This window comes from Oncorhynchus tshawytscha, linkage group LG26 (assembly GCF_018296145.1).
Source record: "Oncorhynchus tshawytscha isolate Ot180627B linkage group LG26, Otsh_v2.0, whole genome shotgun sequence".
NCBI lineage: Eukaryota > Metazoa > Chordata > Actinopteri > Salmoniformes > Salmonidae > Oncorhynchus > Oncorhynchus tshawytscha.
In genome coordinates this window covers 42,631,674-42,647,766 of record NC_056454.1, presented here as the reverse complement: position 1 = coordinate 42,647,766, position 16,093 = coordinate 42,631,674, and the positions used below count along the sequence as shown (strand labels likewise).

The window sequence follows — 16,093 nt, the reverse complement described above, 5'->3', positions numbered from 1 at the left end:
TTTTACCAGGCAAGTCAGTTAAGAACAAATTCTTATTTTCAATGACAGCCTAGGAACAGTGGGTTAACTGCCTTGTTCAGGGGCAGAATGACAGATTTTTACCTTTTTACCAAGTCCCTTTGGGTATGTCTCTATAAGCTTGGAACATCTAGCCACTGGGAGTTTTACCCATTCTTCAAGACAAAACATCTCTAGCTCCTTCAAGTTGAATGGGCTCCGCTGGTGTACAGCAATCTTTAAGTCATACCACAGATTCTCAATTGGATTGAGGTCTGGGCTTTGATTAGGTCATTCCAAGACATTTAAATGTTTCCCTTTAAACCACTCGAGTGTTGCTTTAGCAGTATGCTTAGGGTCATTGTCCTGCTGGAAGGTGAATCTCCGTCCCAGTCTCAGATCTCTGGAAGACTGAAACAGGTTTCCCTCAAGAATTTCCCTGTATTTAGCGGCATTTAGTTTCCCAGTCCCTGCCGATGAAAAACATCCCCACAGCATGATGCTGCCATCACCATACTTCACTGTGGGAATGGTGTTCTCGGTGTGATGAGAGGTGTTGGGTTTGTGCCAGACATAGTGTTTTCCTTGATGGCCAAAAAGCACAAGTTTAATCAGAGTACCTTCTTCCATATGTTTGGGGAGTCTCCCACATGCCTTTTGCGAACACCAAACATGTTTGCTTATTTTTTTCTTTAAGCAAAGGCTTTTTTTCTGGCCACTCTTCCGTAAAGCCCAGCTCTGTGGAGTGTACGGCTTAAAGTGGTCCAATAGGCAGATACTCCAATCTCTGCTGTGGAGCTTTGCAGCTCCTTCAGGGTTATCTTTGGTCTCTTTGTGCCTCTGATTAATGCCCTCTTTGCCAGGTTTATTGTGGTGCCATATTCTTTCAATTTTTTAATAATGGATTTAATGGTGCTCTGTGGGATGTTCAAAGTTTATAATATTTTTTTATAACCCAACCCTGATCTGTACTTCTCAACAACTTTGTCCCTGACCTATTTGGAAAGCTCCTTAGTCTTCATGGCGCCGCTTGCTTGGTGGTGACCCTTGCTTAGTGGTTTTGCAGACTCTGGGGCCTTTCAGAACAGGTGTATACATACTGAGATCATGTGACAGATGACACTTAGATTGCACACAGGTGGACTTGATTTAATTTAACTAATTATGTCACTTCTGAAGGTAATTGGTTGCACCAGATCCTATGTATGGGCTTCATAGCAAAGGGGGTGAATATATATGCACGCACCACTTCAGTTTTTTATTTTTGAGCATTTTTTAAAATTTCACTTCACCAATTTGGACTATTTTGTGTATGTCCATTACATGAAAATCAAATAAAAATCTATTTAAATTACAGGTTGTAATGCAACAATAGGAAAAAAGCCAAGGAGGTGAATACTTTTGCAAGGCACTGTAATCCAGTTTAGGAAGTAAGCTACTAATGTTCAGATGCAGCAACCAAAGTCTTTTACAATGTTTAGCCCTTTCCTGCAGTCAAATTACCTAGTGGCTTCATGAGTGGAATGTTATTAATATTTTTCATAATTCCATAATAAATCAGCGTTCTTTTTTTTTTTACACCCGCAGAAAATGCGGTGTTTCTATGTCAAATGGTGATGTATAGAACATGTAATATTGGGATGCAAATTCTAAATTGAATACATTTCAACTCTATATCTGACATGATGCAGGTGTCTTTTTCTTAAGCCCATAACCATGTGTGTGAGGTATGTACATTTCTTTCAAAGTAGATTTGTATAAGACTACCAAGAAACACTGTGACCCTGACTTAGCCCACTGAGTACCCAACTCAAACAAGCTACGTTCAAAAAGGCAGTTGAAGGCCCTGTCTGATGGTTGATATTAATATAGTTGGTATGGCTATACGATTGCATAGAACTGCACCATTTGTTCTATCCCTATTAGTAATATAGGAAAGGGTAGAAATTGGAATTACTTTTCAAGGTTAGAATAATTTAAATTTAACTAGGCAAGTCAGTTAGGAACAAATTCTTACTTATAATCATGGCCTACCAGGGAACAGTGGGTTAACTGCCTTGTTCAGGGGCAGAACAAACTTTTTTTTTTACCTTGTCAGCTCAGGGATTCGATCCAGCAACCTTCCAGATACTGGCCCAACACTCTAACCACGAGGCTACCTGCCACCACTTTAACCAATGATGGAATGTTATAAACTGACTTACATGGGCCCTCTACATGATTTGAAAACTGAGGGGGTATTCAAGTTTATGGAATTCAAATTGAAATAAAAACAGACCATGGTGGGATTCTCTTTTGGGCTTCAGTTGGCTTCTTTTGAGCTAACAATAGCAGATCTAATAGTGGAGTTCAAACTAATGGATACATGATTACAACTGACAACACCTCTGGCAGTATTGATAACAGTTTGACGATAACGCTTAGAAAGGATGGGAGGTATTACCTGATTGGGACTTGGTCTGTCTCTGTGGGAGTCCAGGCGCCTAGATGGTTTGAGTGGAGTCCATCTCTGTAGAGCATTTTTTGTTTCCAAAAGGTGATGAAATTATCAGTAAAAGTTATGCCAACCGAGTGGTAATAGTCATTAAGCCATATATGAAGTGTTAAGAGCCTGCTTAACCTTTCACAGCCGTGACCCAGCGACGGCACAGGGCCAGAGATAATTGCTTGCAGATGTAAGAGAAGAAAACCGTACTGCCCTGCCCACTTCACTATTGCTCCAAGCAGAGGAAACTGCAGTTCTGAAATACATCAAAAAGCGTGAAGACTTCTGCCTGAATTCCATAAACACCGCAGCATACAAGTATGCTGGCAAGAGGATCCTGTCTGGTGCGGAGATCAACAAGGCCTATGGTGTTATCACAACAGTGTCTTGCCACTTTGGCCTGGATGAGGGCAAGGTTCTTGGCATTCTGGCGAAGTAAACTTCCAAGCAAGGGCTTTGGGATGGAGATGCAATATGGCAGTCGTTCCAACATATCTCATCAGCCACCTGGTGGAAGGGACTTTGTGGATCTGAGGCTCTTTCCCCTATTACCTCCATCATCCTTAAAATCCCACCAACGTCAGCCGCCTCAGAGCGCAACTGGTCCTTGTTTGGGAACACACACAAAGAACACAACAAGCGGACCAATACTAGGGTTGAAAAATTATTGGCCATACAGGCAAATTTGAGGCTTTTTGAGCCTGATATTGAGCCTTCCTCAACAAGGTTGGAAGTGACAATGAAGATAATGAAGGCCTCAGAGTCTGATGTTCAAGAGGTGGACATTGAGGAGGTCCAGGGAGAAGACATGGAAGCCTGAGAGGAAGACAACCAAAGTTATAGTTGCTAGACTATCATTTTACAGATGTATGTTGAAAACGTTTTTGGAAGATGCGGTGGATCATTGGGAATCATTCAATGTTCCCTTTCTTTTGTTGTTCGGTAAAATCATCCCATGTGAAGAGTCAACTCATGTAATTAAAGTTAAATTCGTAACTACATTTTTTTTCTATTGGAAGGATTTAATAATTAGCAATTTGTCTAATTATGACACAGTAAAAGGTTTATGTTTCTGTCTCCATATGATATGGCAAATATTTCCAATGCAAAAAACGTCTACTTTAAATGGTATTAATATTAATTAGCATATATTGCAATTCATTCCCATATATTCCCGTTAATTCCCATTGAAAGTTTCCGCCTCTAAATATTCTCCAAAATGTGCAACCCTAGCAATAACACAAGAATAACCCTGCTAAAAATGTTTCAAGACAAAGTTTCATACTTCTAAATGTCTTGAAGGATGAAACTACATGAGTTCTCATAGCCTACTGACATATTACACAAAGACAAACCCAGTTGGTCAGATGATGATCATTTTTCTCTGGAGGATGCAAAGCACACATTGAGCAGTCTTGCTTCGCATTGAAGACTGGAAAAAAAAGAGGACCACATTTTTCTGCATTGTTGACACATTTAAAGACTCTTTCTGGAACCCATAGTTCTAAAGGTTGTGCTTCAAAGATAAAATCTGTCCCTCACAGTTGCATACTACATTGTTCTCACTGTGCTTTACCCCCTTCCCACACCCTGTAGCAAAGGGTTTCCCAAAGCTCGTCTTTCTGCTGTACACGACTCATTGGAGCCAAACATTTACCTCGAAAACAGAGAGTCAACCTTGTTGTAAGCTACTGTAAGTCTGAATTCCCCTCCTTTTTTCTGTATTTCCTGTTAGCCTAATGCAGAATAAAAATAACATCTCCTCCTAATGGCTAAGACATAACAACAGCAAGGTTCCATGAGATCACCATGTGAGATTTAGAAATATATGTAACATGAATTACAACAACTACAGTAGGTACATCAAACCTACATCAAAGTACATTAAACCTCCCAAAATGTATTTTCCAGTATCAGTATGTCTTTTTTCATGCTTTATTCCTGAAGTAATGGATTCAACTGTTCAACACTTACAGCCAAAAGTTTAATACCCCGGGTATTCCCAGAACACATTCTGGAAAGTCTATAGATTCAGTGGTCACTTTATTACGTACAACCGCCCTTGCATCTGGAACAGCGTGAATTCAAAAAAGTTGATGAAACTGGGAAAGGAGATGGACTATATTTAAGTATTTAAGTCTAGTTTAAGTCTTATTTAAGTCTAGTTTGAGTTTATTACAGTCAGTACAAGCTGAGTGTTGGAATGATTAAAAAAACAGTTTGAACTTTGAGTTACCATCACAGACTGTGCTGTCATTTTGCACATTCTAAATGTCAAACAAACAGTAACAGAAAACCTGAATACTTCTCAGCATTCTTTAGTTTCTAGCAAGCCAAGCCCACTGGACTTGGTGTATGTAGGAGCAGTTTATTTTTGTGAATGAGGTGGTGAACCTAATAAAGTGGCAACAAAGTGTAGACATTACAAACAACTCCTTTTGAGCAGTGTCTGTCTGTTATACATTTGATCAATGGGTATAATGGTAAATCTGATCCCCAAGGTCCTCATAGGCTCACTTGGATATATATATATATATATATATATATATATATATATTCAAACCAAGCTGCTTACCTATTGCAGATTCAGTCTTCCCAGCCTGGTGCAGGTCTACAATTTTGTTTCTGGTGTCCTTTGACAGCTCTTTGGTCTTGGCCATAGTGGAGTTTGGAGTTTGACTTTTTGAGGTTGTGGACAGGTGTCTTTTATACTGATAACAAGTTCAAACAGGTGCCATTAATACAGGTAACGAGTGGAGGACAGACGAGCCTCTTAAAGAAGAAGTTACAGGTCTATGAGAGCCAGGAGTCTTGCTTGTTTGTAGGTGACCAAATACTTATTTTCCACCATAATTAGCAAATAAATTCATAAAAAATAAAAAATAATGGGTATAATGTGTGGTAGTTGCACACCTCCCTGCTGAATTATGGTGATTTTGTCCAGTTTATGTTTTTTTCATGATCTTTTGTGAAACAAATTCTCACGTAGGCTTTGTGCAAGCAGTTTAAGAGAGAAAGAGAGCAAAGTGCATAAGGACAGCCTTGTTGAAGTGTATTTCTATAAAATCAAAACTGGAATTTGTCCTCAAAACAAAGGTTGTAAAAGTATGCAAGACATTTATAGAATAAATCATACTTAGGTTTATGTTTCTGTGACAAACAGTGATTTAGTTATTGACTTATACCGCTTTAAATGGTATTTTATAGATGTTATGTATTTCTATCAAGTCAAAACTGGAATTTCTACTAAAAAACGTTGTAAAAGTATGCTAGACATTTATAGAATAAATCATACCTAGTTTGATGATTCTGTGACAAACTATTAATTAGTTATTGATTTTTATATGGCTTTTGGCGAATGTCTGATGAATGTCTGTTGAATGTCTGTTGAATGTCCGAATGTGTGAATATAAAACCAATTTTACCTCGGTCTGGTACCTTAACAGGGAGCCATCAAGCCGCCTGTATTGCTGGCCTTGCCTGCTTTTTGGAAAGTCTGAGCCTTGGTCGGAAGGTGGGTACAGTGACCTGAAGAACATCAATCGTTTAGCTAAAATATTGCTTTATTATTCATAGATTTTAGATGTGTATGATTTTTTTGTAAACATTTTTGCAAAATGCTAAATATCCATTGTTTAGATGGAATGGAATGTTCATGTCCTGTGATGTCCTGTGATATGTGGTTTTCTCACCTAGCTATCTTAAGATCGCTCTGCATCTGCAAAATGACTCAAATGTAGAATGTAAATGTTTTACATAAAGATTTATTCAATATTTTTATAAACCCACTAATTTCTATCTTGTCTCATTGCTGCAACTCCCCAACGGGCTCGGGAGGTGAAGATCAAGTCATGGGTCCTCCGAAACATGAACCACGTAACCATGCTTCTTAACACCCGCCCACTTAACCCGGAAGCCAGCTGCTCCAATGTGTCAGAGGAAACAATTGACTAGTGAGGTCAGCCTGCAGGTGCCCGACCCACCACAAGGAGTCACTGGAGTGCAATGAGCCAAGTAAAGCCCCCCCGGCCAAATCCTCCCCTAACCTGGGCGATGCTGGGCCAATTGTGCACCACCCTATGGGACTCACGGTCACGGACGGTTGTGATACAGCCTGGATACGAACCAGGGACTGCAGTGATGCCTTTTGCAAAAAAACATGATTATTTGTCTCTCTGGAATGAAACCATCAAGTGATATATTTTAAACAAATACAGTACATGCCTGTCATTGAACAACCCCATGCCATGATTAGATCATGTAAAAACACACCAATCTCTTTAATAATTTCTTCAAACAATAAAAGCTAATTTACCAACATTTCTGAAAATGTATTAATAGAGTTTTGGAATGAACTCTTAAAATAGATTGTTTACAAACAATAGAGAAAAACAAGCATATATTTTTGGTTTTGATGGGGTTACAGCTGAATTAAAACGTATAAAACATGTATAAAAGTTAGCCGATATTCCTGAAGAATCAATGTCTATATATCATTAATTTAAAAGTCTAAAAATGGATGTAGCAATCGCAGATTGCCCCTTCAAAAGACAATATTTAAAAAAAAGGTGTCTAGGGTCAATTGTTCATAATTTTCATAGATAAGAAGGATGTGTCTAGCTTTGAAATGTCGGTTTATTTAATGCATGTCAAACATCAGGCTACAAGATAGGCGTGCACCGATGTGCATATCCATGAGTGTACGGCATTGGAAAATATAACTCATTTCACGAGGCAGAACTTCCTGAATAGTTCTGACAAAAAGGATCTCTTGTTGTCCCGGTGTTGTTGTTTATGAGGTAACTTTCCCGACTATCCTCCGGCAGTGTCCTGTAACAGGTAGAGAGTGACGTAAGAAAACCGTAAATTTATTTATAACCTCAGCGCTCCGTGGCGCGTGCATCAGATGCTCCGGTGATGGCTGAGCCGGAGTCGCTGCATTTCTCCGTGGGTATCCTCGGGATCTCCGGCGGTAAGTCCAGATGAAAATTTTGAATTCTGACTGATCATTTCTATTTCCAAAACTTTTTTTATAGCCTTAAGCCGTCTAAAGAAGTAGTCCTGTATTGCGATATATTATTGCGTTTATTGAGCTATGAGAAGTTTATAATAAAACAATACCTAGCATGGATAACCAACTATTGACGACTTCATAATAGTTCATTGATCGACAATCGAATCACATTCGATAAGAAAAGGAGTGGGACCTTTTATTTGTTGTTATTTTTCGTTTTATTTGGATTATCCTAATATTTCTCATATTGTGATCACACATTTTTTGTGAAGGTTTATATAGTCGCTGTCTGATGAACTCCGTTGTTGCAATTCTATTTTGTGTACATTTATTTGAAGTAACTCAACTCAATGTACTCTGAACATTTCATGACTCTAGGACCAAGAACATTTATTCAAAATAGTGACATGTTTGTTATTGGGAAAATATGGAGGAAAAAAAATCCTACAAAGTTTCTGTTTTGGAAATACGAGGTTTTCATCAAACAGCGACGATAGTATATGTATTATAGTATACATTAATGTAGATGATTAATTAATTCGCTTATTATTTTATTTGGTTTTCTAAAAATAGCTTAATAAGAGACATGAGCAGAGATGGCACCACAGGTCCCAGAGTGGGGATTTTTTTCCTTCTGATGGTAAGCAGGTAAAACTACTGGTTGTTTCAGGGACTTTAAGAGTTGTCCTATTGCCTGGGGCAAGTAAACTGGGTATTTGGAAAGTTGAGCTTGCTCTAAAGTTGCCCCAGGTGATTTTTTTTATTACTGAAAACAACACAACTATAAAGAATTCCAGTAAACATAAAACTGATCTTTCTGGTTCATCCGCATTGTTAAGTAAGTGATGGACAATTTATGTCATGGCAGCCGGGCAAGTTGAGCCTGCTCTGGGGGATGCCGCATTAGCCAGGTGATAATTATAATTTTTTTTAAACAATAACTGATCAGCAAACAATTTTAGTAGACTAACATAGGACTTGGAGCTATACTCTCCTTTCCCGCTAAACTGGAGTGCAAACCACGCTCAGGTTTCTCTGAAATAAATAGGAGCAGAGGCGTAGTCGGCTCATCCAACTAGATTGTATTTTTAGCATTTTAAATAAATTTCCTGAATTTTAAAGGCCCAATGCAGCTGTAAAAAAAATAACGTATCTCAATATCAAATCATCTCTGGGCAACAATTAAATACCTTACTGTAATAGTTTTCCATTAAAGTGATCAAAACGAAACAAAACTAGTTTTTCTTTGCCAAAAACATATTATCGTGCAAAACTGTTGAGTGGGGCGTGGAAGGGCAACAAAGTGGTGCTTTAACCACAGTGTGATCAATTCACCAGAGAAGAAGAGCCTGATGGGGGAGAAATGTAGCCTAACCTGAAAACTAGCTGTTATTAGCAGAGGTTTGGAACTGGCCTATTCATTTATACTAAACCCGCTGATTAAGACATCCTGTGTTGATTGTATTTTCAACCAGCAACTATCAGCAAATACCAGCGGAGATTGTTAGCTGTTGTACAATATGATACAACATTTGATATGATACTGAATTTTCACTGCCATTACTTATGGCCTCTCTGGAAGGTTTTTAGAAAACATACACTGAACCAAAATATAAATGCAACATGCAACAATTTCAAAGATTTTACTGAGTTACAGTTCATATAAGGAAATCAGTCAATTTAAATAAGATAATTAGGCCCTAATTTATGGATTTCACATGACTGGGAATACAGATACACTACATGACCAAAAGTACAGTATGTGGACACTGCTCGTTGAACATCTCATTCCAAAATCATGGGCATTAATATGGAGTTGGTCCCGCCTTTGCTGATATAACACTCTTCAGGGAAGGCTTTCCACTAGATGTTGGAATATTGCTACTGGGACTTGTTTCCATTCAGCCACTAGAGCATTAGTGAGGTTGGGCACTGATGTTGGGTGATTAGGCCTGGCTCGCAATCTGTGTTTCAATTCATCCCAAAGATGTTCGATGGGGTTTAGGTCAGGGCTCTGTGCAGGCCAGTCAAGTTCTTCCACACCGATCTTGACAAACCATTTCTGTATAGACCTCGCTTTGTGCACGGGGGATTGTCATGCTGAAACAGGAAAGGGCCTTCACCAAACTGTTGCCACAAAGTTGAAAGCACAGAATCGTGTAGAATGTCATTGTATGCTGTAGCGTTAAGATTTCCCTTCACTGGAACTAAGGAGCCTAGTCCGAACCATGAACAACAGCCCCAGAACATTATTCCTCATCCACCAAACTTTACAGTTGGCACTATGCATTCGGACAGGAAGTGTTTTCCTGGCATTTGCCAAACCCATATTCGTCCGTCGGCCTGCTAGATGGTGTAGCGTTATTCATCACTCTGTAGAACGCGTTTCCACTGTTCCAGAGTCCAATGGCGACAAGCTTTATACCCATACAGCCGACGCTTGGCATTGCGCATGGTGATCTGAGGCTTGTGTGTGGCTGCTTGGCCATGGAAATCCATTTCATGAAGCTCCTTACGACAATTATTGTGCTGACATTGTTTCCAGAGGCAGTTTGGAACTCGGACAGTGAGTGTTGCAGCCGAGGACAGACCATTTTTATGCACTACACGCTTCAGCACTTGGCTGTCCCGTTCTGTGAGCTTGTGTGGCCTACCACTTTGCGGCTGAGCTGTTGTTGCCCCTAGATGTTTCCACTTCACAATAACAGCGCTTACAGTTGACCAGGGCAGTTCTAGCAGGGCAGACATTTTATAAACTGACTTGTTGAAAAGGCATCCTATGAAAGTCACTGAGCTCTTCAGTAAGGCCATTCTACTGCCAATGTTTGACTATCTAGATTGCATGGCTGTGTGCTCGATTTTAGACACCTGTCAATAACAGGTGTGGCTGAAATAGCCGAATCCACTAATTTGAAGGGGTGTTCACATGTATATTTTGGTCACAGATTCCTTAACTAAAAGGTAGGGGTGTGGATCAGAAAACCAGTCATTATTTATTTAGTGTGACCACCATTTGCCTCATGCAGCGCGACACATCTCCTTTGTATACTGTAGAGTTGATGAGGCTGTCGATTGTGGCCTGTACAATGTTGCCCCACTCCTCTTCAATGTCTGTGCCAAGTTGCTGGAATTTCCCGGGAACTGGAGCACGCTCTTGTAGATGTCGATGCAGAGCATCCCAAACATGCTCAATGGGCGAATTGTCTGGTGAGTATGCAGGCCATGGAAGATCTGGTTAATTTTCAGCTTCCAGGAATTGTGTACAGATCCTTACGACAGGCTGTGGAGTATAATGCTGAAACATACATTTTTGTTACATTTATTTATTTAACCTATTTAACTAGGCAAGGCAAGTCAGTTAAGAACAAATTATTTTATTTTATTTATTTTATTTATTTCACCTTTATTTAACCAGGTAGGCTAGTTGAGAACAAGTTCTCATTTACAACTGCGACCTGGCCAAGATAAAGCAAAGCAGTGTGACACAGACAACAACACATGGAGTAAACAATAAATAAGCCAATAACACAATAAACAAGTCAATGACACAGTAGAAAAAAAAGAAAGTCTATATACAGTGTGTGCAAAAGGCATGAGGAGGTAGGCAATACATAGGCCATAGGTGCGAATAATTACAATTTAGCAGATTAACACGAGTGATAAATGAGCAGATGATGCGCAAGTAGAGATACTGGTGTACAAAAGAGCAGAAAAGTAAATAAAATAAAAACAGTATGGGGATGAGGTAGGTAGATTGGGTGGGCTATTTACAGATGGACTATGTACAGCTGCAGCAATCGGTTAGCTGCTCAGACAGCTGATGTTTAAAGTTGGTGAGGGAAATAAAAGTCTCCAACTTCAGCGATTTTTCAATTCATTCCAGTCACTGGCAGCAGAGAACTGGAAGGAAAGGAGGCCAAATGAGATGTTGGCTTTGGGGATGATCAGTGAGATATACCTGCTGGAACGTGTGCTATAGGTGGGTGTTGTTATCGTGACCAGTGAACTGAGATAAGGCGGAGCTTTACCTAGCATAGACTTATAGATGACCTGGAGCCAGTGGGTCTGGCGACGAATATGTAGCGAGGGCCAGCCAACTAAAGCAAGTAGGTCGCAGTGGTGGGTGGTATAAGGTGATTTCGTAACAAAACGGATGGCACTGTGATTGACTGCAGTTTGCTGAGTCGAGTATTGAAAGGCATTTTGTAGATGACATCGCCGAAGTCGACGATCGGTACGATAGTCAGTTTTACTAGGGTAACTTTGGCAGCGTGAGTGAAGGAGGCTTTGTTGCAAAATAGGAAGCCGATTCAAGATTTGATTTTGGATTGGAGATGTTTAATACGAGTCCTGAAGGAGAGTTTACAGTCTAACCAGAAACCTAGGTATTTATAGTTGTCCACATATTCTTGGTCGGAACCGTCCAGGGTGGTGATGCTAGTCGGGCGGGCGGGTGCGGGCAGCGAACAGTTGAAAAGCATGCATTTGGTTTTACTAGCGTTTAAGAGCAGTTGGAGGCCACGAAAGGAGTGTTGTATGGCATTGAAGCTCGTTTGGTGGTTAGTTAGCACAGTGTCCAAGGAAGGGACAGAAGTATACAGAATGGTGTCGTCTGCGTAGAGGTGGATCAGGGAATCGCCCGCAGCAAGAGCGACATCATTGATATATACAGAGAAAAGAGTCAGCCTGAGAATTGAACCAAGTGGTACCCACATAGAGACTGCCAGAGATCCGGACAACATGCCCTCCGATTTGACACACTGAACTTTGTCTGCAAAGTAGTTGGTGAACCAGGCGAGGCAGTCATTAGAAAAACCAAGGCTATTGAGTCTGCCGATAAGAATACGGTGATTGACAGAGTCGAAAGCCTTGGCTAGGTCGATGGAGACGGCTGCACAGTACTGTCTTTTATCGATGGTGGTTATGATATCGTTTAGTACCTTGAGCGTGGCTGAGGTGCACCCATGACCGGCTCGGAAAGCAGATTGCACAGCGGAGAAGGTACGGTGGGATTCAAAATGGTCAGTGATCTGTTTATTAACTTGGCTTTTGAGGACTTTAGATAGGCGGGGCAGGATGGATATAGGTCTGTAACAGTTTGGGTCTAGGGTGTCACCCCCTTTGAAGAGGGGGATGACCGCGGCAGCTTTCCAATCCTTAGCGATCTCAGACGATTTACAATGACAGCCTACACCGGCCAAACCCGGATGACGCTGGGTTAATTGTGCGCCTCCCTATGGGACTCCCAATCAGAGCCGGTTATGATACAGCCTGGATTCGAACCAGGGTGTCTGTAGTGATGCCTCTAGCACTGAGATGCAGTGCCTTAGACTGCTGCGCCACTCGAGAGCCTGAGTGGTGTGAGGTGATGTGATGGAGGCGGATGAATGGCACGACAATGGGCCTCAGGATCTCGTTACGGAAATCTGCATAAAAATTGCCATCGATAAAATGCAATTGTGTTCGTTGTCCGTAGCTTATGCCTGCCCATACCATAACCCCACCACCACCATGGGGCACTCTGTTCACAATGTTGACGTCAGCAAACCGCTCGCCCACACAACGCCATACACACTGTCTGAAATTCTTTGGTTGCACAAACCCCCAGTTTCATCAGCTGCCGGGTGGCTGGTTACAGATGATCCCGTTGGTGAAGAAGCCAGATGTGGAGGTCCTGGAGTGGCATGGTTACACGTGGTCTGCGGTTGTGAGGCTTGTTGGACTTACTGCCAAATTCTCTAAAACAACTTTGGAGGCAGCTTATGGTAGAGAAATGAACATTACATTCTCTGGTAACAGCTCTGGTGGAAATTCCTGCAGTCAGCATGCCAATTGCAGGCTCCCTCAAAACTTAAGACATCTGTGGCATTGTGTTGTGTGACAATCCCTGTGCAGGGATTTGACATTAGAGGTTGACCGATTATGATTTCTCAACGGTGATACCGATTATTGGAGGACCAATAATGACTATTGGATGTTCTTATAGGCACTTTACTATTGGCAGTGTAACAGTATAGCTTCCGTCCCTCTCCTCGCCCCTACCTGGGCTCGAACCCAGCCACCCTCGAAGCATCATTACCCATCGCTCCACAAAATCCGTGGCCCTTGCAGATCAAGGGGAACAACTACTCCAAGTCTCAGAAAGAATGACGTTTGAAACGCTATTAGCGCGGACCCCGCTAACTAGCTAGCCATTTCACATCGGTTACACCAGCCTAGTCTTGGGAGTTGATAGGCTTGAAATCATAATCAGCTCAATGCTTGAAGCATTGCGAAGAGCTGCTGGCAAAATGCACAAAAGTGCTGTTTGAATGAATGCTTACGATCCTGCTGCTGCCTACCATCGCTCAATCAGACTGCTCTATCAAATATCAAATCATAGACTTAATTATAACATAATAACACACAGAAATACGAGCCTTTGTTCATTAATATGGTCGAATTCGGAAACTATCATTTTGAAAACAAAACGTTTATTATTTCAGTGAAAATCGGAACCCTCCCGTATTTTATCTAAGGGGTGGCATCCCTAAGTCTAAATATTGCAGTTACATTGTTGTCGTGTCTTTGGCTATGTCAGATTAAGTGATATGACATGCTATTCTATAAAATCCTTTCCCTGTAATTAATATTACCTGATTGAGCTAATCATGTAAATGTAATTAACTAGAAAGTCGGGGCACCACAAAATAATATTTATAGAGCAGGTATCTTCCGAATGAACTCTTAAAGACCTAGGAATATTTTACATCAATAGCAGTCAATATTAATCGTCACCTTGTAAATTCTTGTAAATTCTTGGTTATCTTCACAAACCCTGGCTAACAAGTTGAATCAGCAATACAAAATTAGGTTTAATTATTTATTTACTAAATACCTAACTAATCACACAGAATTACATATACACAGATTGAATCATACCTTGATTACAAATTATGTCATAAAGGAAAACGTCCCTAGCGGATGGAACAGATATGACAGCTGGTTACACAAAGAAAAGGGGTCTGAGTTTGAGTGAAAGAGCGGGAAGACTGAAGAACAAAGGGAGAAGCGATGTCTCTATCGGGCCGTAGGCAGCTACTCTATCGTAAATGCAGAATCTTATGCATTCTATATTACCAACCATTTGGAAAAGGAAAATGCAATAAGTATTTACTCTGAGCTGCGCTTCAATAGGTTGGTGTTAGATGGAAGGCCATGTTGCCCAACAGAGTCATTTGTCCTTTGAAGAGTGTTTCTGGTGGTGAACGGGAAACGTTGTAGTGTCGTCGTTGTGTGGTAGATGGGATACTCTGTCTGTCCTCTCCTAGCCCACGTTTACAGCGGCCGCTGCTAACTCAACGGCTAGGAGGTATCACTGCTGTAGCGAATAAGTGTTCAAAGTTCATACCATTCGCAACCAAAGCTCACGCTGAGGTTGGCTTCATTCTGTAGTTATTATCTGAATCCTTCTGACATCGGACCGTAGTCCTAATGTATCCGGAACAGATGTTACATTTTCATCAAGGGCTTATATAGTGGAGGGAGAAGGGTGTGTTTCATAGTTTATAACCCATGCCTCTTCACAGGGGCGGTCCACTGATTGAGCAGAGCCCTAACCTTATGAAAACCCAAATCTCTCATTTGGAAGCTAAAATTACATTTAATCTTTTCACAAATAATTTTATATTTAAACATTTGAATTGCACAACAATTCCATGTGAATCTGATAACTATAATGTGTATACTTTCCCAGATACAGTTTAGGTCGTCCTGTCATCAATCATAATATCTCAGATGACAACCGAACTGACATCATATTCATTAAGTACCAACGCATATTTTCAACTGGTTCTATTACCGAAATATGGATCCTTTCCCTCCACTTGTTTGATGTTCCCAGACTCTCTATGTGTAACAAAGGCTATTCAAGAGTCCCTCTGTAGAGTCAAGAGAGAGGGAAGGGAGAAAGGTATTTATGGGGAGGGTCATAAACCTTACCCACAGGCCAACGTGATGACATTGTACAACCTTCAATGTTATGTCATAATTACTTAAAATTCTGGCAAATTAGTTCGCAACGAGCCAGGCAGCCCAAACTGTTGCATATACCCTGACTCTGCGTGCAATGAACGCAAGAGAAGTGGCACAATTTCACCTGGTTAATATTGCCTGATAACCTGGATTTCTTTTAGCTAAATATGCAGGTTTAAAAATATATACTTCTGTGTATTGACTTTAAGAAAGGCATTGATGTTTATGGTTAGGTACAGTCGTGCAACGATTGTGCTCTTTTCGCAAATATGCTTTTGTTAAATCATCCCCTGTTTAGCGAAGTTGGCTGTCTTTGTTAGGAAGAAATAGTCTTCACACAGTTTGCAACGAGCCAGGCGGCTCAAACTGCTGCATATACTCTGACTCTGTTGCAAGAGAAGTGACACAATTTACCTAGTTAAAAGAAATTCATGTTAGCAGGCAATATTAACTAAATATGCAGGTTTAAAAATATATACTAGTGTATTGATTTTAAGAAAGGCATTGATGTTTATGGTTAGGTACACGTTGGAGCAACGACAGTCCTTTTTCACAAATGCGCACCGCATCGATTATATGCAACG

At 40.6% G+C, this 16,093-nt stretch overlaps 2 protein-coding genes across 2 annotated transcripts in view; both read left to right on the top strand.

Annotated features, from left to right (window-relative positions):
• The window catches only part of LOC112225629 (activin receptor type-2A), a 679,452-nt gene that overhangs the window by 224,143 nt on the left and 439,216 nt on the right, over window positions 1-16,093 (top strand). The window lies entirely within an intron of this gene.
• The window catches only part of LOC112234847, a 30,454-nt gene continuing 21,760 nt past the window's right edge, over window positions 7,400-16,093 (top strand). The window contains exon 1 of the mRNA XM_024403154.2: window positions 7,400-7,454. Within this exon, the coding sequence (XP_024258922.1) occupies window positions 7,400-7,454 (55 nt within the window). The remainder of the gene's footprint in view (window positions 7,455-16,093) is intronic.